At 34.6% G+C, this 8,126-nt stretch overlaps 1 protein-coding gene across 1 annotated transcript; it reads left to right on the top strand.

Moving 5' to 3' along the window:
- The first annotated feature begins 208 nt into the window (after positions 1–208).
- Positions 209–1,159, top strand: LOC128640565 (olfactory receptor 8H1-like). Its single transcript, XM_053693036.1, has one exon. It carries the CDS (start codon positions 209–211, stop codon positions 1,157–1,159), a length of 951 nt encoding a protein of 316 aa, XP_053549011.1.
- The last annotated feature ends 6,967 nt before the right edge of the window (positions 1,160–8,126 follow it).

The raw sequence follows: 8,126 nt of genomic DNA, 5'->3' as shown, positions 1-8,126 counted from the left end.
GACTCTCAATACCAGAGTTATTTTTATGGTGCGGCCAGAAAAAAGCCGGCGTTAGATTTTCGGGTCGTTACCGACAAAACTCCAAATCTAGCCGTATGTGTCTTAAATATATATACTCTGTATGTGTGTGTGAGTGTATATATAATATAAATACTTATAGAAAAATTGTTAACAATCTGTTGTCCCTTTTTATAATTAGGAAAGAAGAATGAAACTGGAAAGTCAACTCAATGAATCAGGATTCCTCATTCAAGGATTTTCAGAGTTTTCCCAGCTACAGACAACGCTTTTTATATTGTTCCTTATAATCTATCTCATTATACTACTGGGGAACTTGTCAGTTTTTGCTGTAATATCATTAACCCCTCACTTGCAAACACCCATGTATATCTTCTTGATGAATCTTTCATTCATTGACATTTCATATAGCTCAACGACACTGCCTAAACTATTGCACACCTTATACTCTCAGAACAAGCACATCTCATTTGTAGGGTGCATGACTCAACTATATTTCTTTGCGACCTTTACTGCCACTGAATTCATGACTTTGACTTCAATGGGATATGACCGTTACGTAGCTATCTGTCACCCTCTGCATTATGCTCTCCGTATGAGCCATAGGCACTGTATGTATCTTATAAGCGCACCGTGGATCATTGCTTTTGTGAACTCGACAGGACATACTGTCCTGATCTCTAAATTATCATTTTGTGCATCTCGTCTTATTAATCATTTCTTCTGTGATGTTACCCCGCTGCTGAAGCTATCCTGCAGTGACACATTTTATGTGGAACTGTTGACATATATTTTAGGGACACTGACGACCGTTAATTCATTTCTTTTGACTTCTGTTTCATACATCTTCATCATATCTACAGTTCTTAACATTCATTCTTCAGAGGGTCAACAGAAAGCGTTTTCTACATGTACATCCCACGTAACTTGTGTGGTCTTGTTTTATGGGACACTTATCTGCTTGTATATGAGACCAACATCAAACTATTCTCCAAGTCGAGACAAGTTTTTTGCTCTTCTATATATTGCAATGATTCCTTTGCTAAATCCTATTATTTATACACTTAAGAATAATGAATTTCAGTATGCAATAAAAACACTTAGCAGAAGAGTAATATATTTCCATAGGATAATAATATAACTAAAGTTCTTAAATGATATTGTCTGTGAGCCAAAACACTCTCTGTTGTTTACTGAATGACACTACATCCAAACCAACCCAACCCTCAATCAACTACCTTGTAGATTTAAAGCTTTGAAGGAGCAGTGTCCTCTAACCCTGTTTAAGTTTACATTTATACTGTCATTATCAAATTGTGCACAGTCTTTTTATATACAAACTTTCTGAGGTACCAGCGACTACTGAGCATGTGCAAAAGTTTACAGTGTATACTTATATGAGTATGTGATTGGCTGATGGCTGTCATATGATCCAGGGGTGTGTCAAATTGAAATGCATTGTCTTTTTATTATTCATTTGCTGGTTATTCAGTCCTACTATATTGAATGGTCTTTTTTAAAAGTAGGGAAACCCGAGTGTAGATTAGCAAACATACATGACTCAATCAGCTGTAATATTAATTTGAATATTGTGAATTAAAACACAGAGATATAAATAGTATTAGAACCAATTCATTTTTTACACTCACAAAAGTCTTGACCACTTGAAATGCCTTTTAATATCCGGACAATTAGCAAAGTTGTTTTTTATAGGGCCAGAGTATGAGTCTAGTGCTATTTAGTGCTTTCATGTGCACATTAACTGCACTAGAAGTAATATTTTTTAATGCGTACGGTTGCGCTCGTATTACAAGTTGAAAGTAAAAAGTTATCGCTCTTCCGCTAACCCAATGTGCACAAAAAGTCAAATTTAGAATATTGCACTCATGATAACCTATTCCCCATAGCAGTCAATAGAGAGAAAAAAAGCGGAAAAAACACCCCACTCTCGCGCTAAACTAAGGGCATACTCTCAAATGCACTAACCCAACATGAAGATATTAATATTTCACATTTCAATGTTCTTTACATAGAAGAATGTGTTCTAGTTATTCATAACTACATATTTCTACATATACAGGTAACCCTCAGTTTACGCCGGCATTAGGTTCCAGAAGGAATGGTGGTAAATCGAAACCGTTGTAAATTGAAACCCTGTTCATAACTACATATTTCTACATATATATGATGTTTTTTTACACACACACACATATATATATATATATAAATATATACAGTATATATATATATATATATATATATATATGTATATACAGTATATAGATATATAGATATATAGATATAGATAGATAATTATATATAGGTATGGATATATACAGATATATATATATATATATAGAAAATTCTTTTTAGAAATACATAGATTATATTCTGCAATGTGCAGAACATTGGTATGGGATTTTTACAGTAAATACATAAAACCTTTATTAAATATGAATATAAAGACATACACATCCATAAATATATATGTATATATATATATATATATATATATATATATATATATATATATATATATATATATATATATAGTCCATGTAGAAAACCAGGTAACAGCACCACAGTACACAATCTTCTTTTAAAGGTGAAAAATCTTTATTTGAGGTTTAGCAACCAGTAAAAAGCGACGTTTCGGACCTACATAGTCCTTAATCATGCATAAGTTAAAAACAAACAGACAGACTTTAAAAAGGGTATCTGGACCAATCAGGCTTCAATTCTCAATATTAATTGGTTTAACCCATACCTATCCAGGTTTATAAATTTCAACAACACAGTGACCTCTAGTGGTACCAGAATATATTCCATCATTTAAAACCATTATAAAAACAAATACAAATCATAATCTCTATTCAGACCATATGGATGTAGTGTGTTCAAACGTTTAATCCACCATACTTCTTTCTGTTTTAATTTTAGTTCCCTATTACCCCCTTTTCTATGATGGGGGATATGGTCAATCACTTGAAAGCGAAGCTGGCTTACTGTATGACCCATATTTGTAAAGTGTGCAGATACTGGAAGTGACATATCTTTTGATTTAATGGATGCTTTATGTTGACTAAACCTATCCCTGGCGGCTTGGGTGGTCTCGCCAATGTAACAAAGGCCACATGGGCATTTAAGTAGGTAGATTGCATAATTAGTTTGGCATGTATATAACCCATTGATTGTATATTGCTTTCTTTTGTCATTTTGTGCTAAATATTTCCCTTTTATAACTGAATTGCATTGAGCACAGTGTAAGCAGGGGTAACAGCCTTTATTAGGGGTAGTTAAATAATTTACATCAGACATTTTAGTTGTACCTATATCAGCTTTTACTATGTGATCCCTAAGATTTTTTACCCTTCTATATGATGGCATAGGGGGAAGTTTAAATGATTCTATCTCAGGATTATATTTTGACAAAAGTTGCCAATATTTTCTTACTATTCTAAAGATGTCATTACTCTTGTCACTGTCTTTAGAATAAAGCATCCATTAAATCAAAAGATATGTCACTTCCAGTATCTGCAAACTTTACAAATATGGGTCATACAGTAAGCCAGCTTCGCTTTCAAGTGATTGACCATATCCTCCATCATAGAAGAGGGGGTAATAGGGAACTAAAATTAAAACAGAAAGTAGTAGTCTGTCTGTTTGTTTTTAACTTATGCATGATTAAGGACTATGTAGGTCCGAAACGTCGCTTTTTACTGGTTGCTAAACCTCAACTAAAGATTTTTCACCTTTAAAAGAAGATTGTGTACTGTGGTGCTGTTACCTGGTTTTCTACATGGACTGTATATGCTGGAGTTTGGCTGATACTCCTTGGTAACGTGCACACAGGTGAGAAAGAAATCTTACTAAAACCTATGGTGCTGGATTCAACTCACTTACTTCTTATATATATATATATATATATATATATATATATATATATATATATATATACTGTATATATACTGTATGTATATATATATATATATATATATATATATATAAATATATATATAAATATATATATATATATATATATATATACATAGAAGTGAAGAAGGCATTCACCGTTAAACAAATTACAATTTATTCAGCAGTTTGTTTAACGGCGAGTGCCTTCTTCACTTCTATGTCTATGTGCAATTTTTTGAAGTGCACCCCGGAGGTTTGCAATAATGTGAGTGCTGGATCCTAAACTTTGCATATATATATATAAAGCAAAGTCCTGTGTAGGAATGCACACCATATATTTAGTAGCAACTGCCAGGGTGCAATGTCAAAACAGTATGTACTATGCAAAAAAGGCAGCACTCACTGGTCATTTGTAAGTAAAATTTAGCTTTTAATAATACAAAAAGTTAAAATCTTGGGAAAAACATGATGTTTCGATGCCTAACTGGCATCTTTTTTAAATGTCCCAAAAGGTAAATCCAAAGTGGTCACACCAGCTATGAGGTGTTCCCCATGCTCTCATGGGGAACACCACATAGCTGGTGTGACCACTTTGGATTTACCTTTTGGGACATTTAAAAAAGATGCCAGTTAGGCATCGAAACATCATGTTTTTCCCAAGATTTTAACTTTTTGTATTATTAAAAGCTAAATTTTACTTACAAATGACCAGTGAGTGCTGCCTTTTTTGCATAGTATATATATATATATATAATTTTAGATATGTGTATGTATGTATCTCTAAGTTAAAGTCCTTTGCAGCCCTGTATTTTCTAACACCTGAGATCTCATTTCTTTGAGCCTGTATAGCTTTTGTGTAATTATTCTAGCGTAAACTGTGTTTGTGCTCACTCATTCGCATTTACTTTCAACTTGTAATATGAGCACAATTTAACTTGCGCACAAAAGAATGCCCGAAATCACTTGTGCTCTAAATAATAGCGCTCCACTGGTCCTTTGGACTTAATTTATTCACATGTCCTGCTTTGGTAAAAAAAAAATCCTGACTAATAGCACAGTGTTTTTTTAGTGTAATATGGACTTAATTAATTCACATTAACTATTAAGATTGAAACATTGCACTTACATCATAAATTGGTGTGTTTACTTCAAACAGAAAAAACCTTTAGCACATATTCAGAATCACTGGATATTCTTCATAATTAAATTAATTACTTTCCAACCACCATGCCTTTCATTTTCAAAGTCAGAACATATTTTGCTCTCATAGGGGCGAGCAGAAATTCATGTTAAAATATGTATATAGCCCACAAAAAAATATAAAGACATAGGCCCCTAGTTATCAAGCCGTCAACCTCAAATACGCTGGAATTCCGCAGCGTATTTGTGGCGAGGCTGATTCGCCTTAGTTATCAAGCCCTAGACACCGGCAAAAGTAGAATTTAGTGACGTAAGCTTCGATCCGCCGGACTCAGTCCGACACAGATCGATTCTTACATCACTCCAGATGTTCCGCACACAAGTTCGGCACAATCTGACTACTTTTGCTAGTTATCAAAAAACTAGCAGGTACGCTCGGCACTTTTCCGGCTCAGCGTACCTAGTTTTCAAACCGCCACCCTGGAGGCGGCGGATCCCATAGAAATCAATGGGAGTCTGACCATAGTGAAAGTTCATGTTCGCTGCTGCCCGACATCCCATTGATTCCTATGGGAGCTGTCTACACCTAACACCCTAACATGTACCCCGAGTCTAAACACCCCTAATCTGTCCCCCCCTACACCGCCGCAACTAAATAAAGTTATTACCCCCTAAACCGCCGCTCCCGGAGCCCACCGCCACTATAATAAACTGATTAACCCCTAAACCGCCGCTCCTAGACCTCGCCGCAAGTATAATGAATATGTTAACCCCTAAACCGCCACTCCCGGAGCCCACCGTCACCCTAATAAACTTATTAACCCCTAAACCGCCACTCCTGGAGCCCACCGCCACCTACATAATATCTATTAACCCCTAAACCGCCGCTCCCGGACACCGCCGCCACCTACATTATACCTATTAACCCCTATCCTGCCCCCCCCTATACCGTCGCCACCTATAATAAAGTTATTAACCCCTATCCTGCGGATCCCGGACCTCGCCGCAACTAAATAAATAGTTTTACCCCTAAACCGCCACTCCCGGACCCCGCCGCAACCTATATTAAACTTATTAACCCCTAATCTGCCCCCCCTACACCGTCGCCACCTATAATAAATTTATTAACCCCTATCCTGCCCCCTACACCGCCGCCACTGTAATAAAATTATTAACCACTAAACCTAAGTCTAACACTAACCCTAACACCCCCCTTACTTAAATATTAATTAAATAAATCTAAATAATATTTCTCTTATTAACTATATTAATCCTATTTAAAACTAAATACTTACCTTTAAAATAAACCCTAATATAGCTACAATATAAATAATAATTATATTGTAGCTATCTTAGGATTTATTTTTATTTTACAGGCATCTTTCAATTTATTTTAACTAGGTACAATAGCTATTAAATAGTTATTAACTATTTAATAGCTACCTAGCTAAAATAAAGAGAAATTTACCTGTAAAATAAAAACTAACCTAAGTTACAATTACACCTAACACTACACTATACTTTAATAAATTATTCCTATTTAAAACTAAAAACTTACCTGTAAAATAAACCCTAAGATAGCTACAATATAATTAATAATTACATTGTAGCTATTTTAGGATTTATATTTATTTTACAGGTAACTTTGTATTTATTTTAGCTAGTTAGAATAGTTATTAAATAGTTATTAACTATTTAATAACTACCTAGCTAAAAGAAATACAAAATTACCTGTAAAATAAATCCTAACCTAAGTTACAATTAAACCTAACACTACATTATCATTAAATTAATTAAATAAATTAGCTACAAATAACTACAATTAAATACAATTAAATAAACTAACTAAAGTACAAAAAATAAAAAAGCTAAGTTACAAAAAATAAAAAAAATAAGTTACAAACATTTAAAAAATATTACAACAATTTTAAGCTACTTACACCTAATCTAAGCCCCCTAATAAAATAACAAAGCCCCCCCAAAATAAAAAAATGTCCTACCCTATTCTAAATTAAAAAGTTACCAGCTCTTTTACCTTATCAGCCCTTAAAAGGGCCTTTTGCGGGGCATGCCCCAAAGAATTCTGCTCTTTTGCCTGTAAAATAAAAATACAACCCCCCCAACATTAAAACCCACCACCCACATACCCCTAATCTAGCCCAAACCCCCCTTAAATAAACCTAACACTACCCCCCTGAAGATCATCCTACCTTGAGTCGTCTTCAGCCAGCCGACCACCGATGGAACTGAAGAGGAGATCCGGAGCGGCAGAAGTCATCATCCAAGGGGCGCTGAAGAAGTCTTCCATCCCATGAAGTCATCATCCAGGCGGCGCTGAAAAGGTCTTCCAACCGGGCGATTTTTTTTTTCTCTTTTCCTTCTCCCACCCCCTCCCCCCTCCCCTTGCCCACCTGTAATAGGTGGGTTGATGTAGATAAAGTTAGTGTAAGTTGTTCTAAAATTAATAGGCGTTGAGTTAGATCGAATGTAGAAGAGAGTTTGTGTTGAAGGGAACAATACAAAGGTGGTCTGGGGGAGTCAGAGAATACCCTCGGATTACAAAGATCTCTGGATAATACGGAGACATGTGTGGTAGTGAAAAAATGTTTAGTTTTGTATGCAGATATATAGAAGGACAATGGAAGCTTGGTATTAATGTCCCTCTCTCTGTATTATGTGTAATAGTTAGAGTTTGGGGGGTATAGGAAGTTGCCACACTATAATACATAGTGTAATAGTTTTTTGTAGACTCAGTGTGACACTTTGTTTGGATCTTTTGTTTAGGTGATAAATGTAATAAGATCTGATGGACCACTTATGAAATGGTTGTGATTGTTAAAATTTCTTTTTTTCTCAATAAATTTTTTTTCAAAAACAAAACAAAAAATAAACAAGAGAATGAAGAAAAAATCATAATAAGAGAAAATTAGAAAGTTGCTTAAAATTCCATGCTCTATCTGAATCATGAAAACACAAATTTGGGTTTAATATCCCTTTAACATTTGAAAATAAGACTTACAATTGTATAAATAAATTATTTTAGTAAATAAACA

The sequence above is a fragment of the Bombina bombina genome, chromosome 9 (genome assembly GCF_027579735.1).
Source record: "Bombina bombina isolate aBomBom1 chromosome 9, aBomBom1.pri, whole genome shotgun sequence".
NCBI classification, from domain to species: Eukaryota; Metazoa; Chordata; class Amphibia; order Anura; family Bombinatoridae; genus Bombina; species Bombina bombina.
The sequence above is the reverse complement of the archived record's forward strand: the minus strand, read 5'-3'. Positions and strand labels throughout refer to the sequence as shown.

Excerpts from the sequence above, each read along its gene's own strand:
- LOC128640565 (XM_053693036.1), top strand. The coding sequence starts at position 209 with ATGAAACTGGAAAGTCAACTCAATGAATCAGGATTCCTCATTCAAGGA.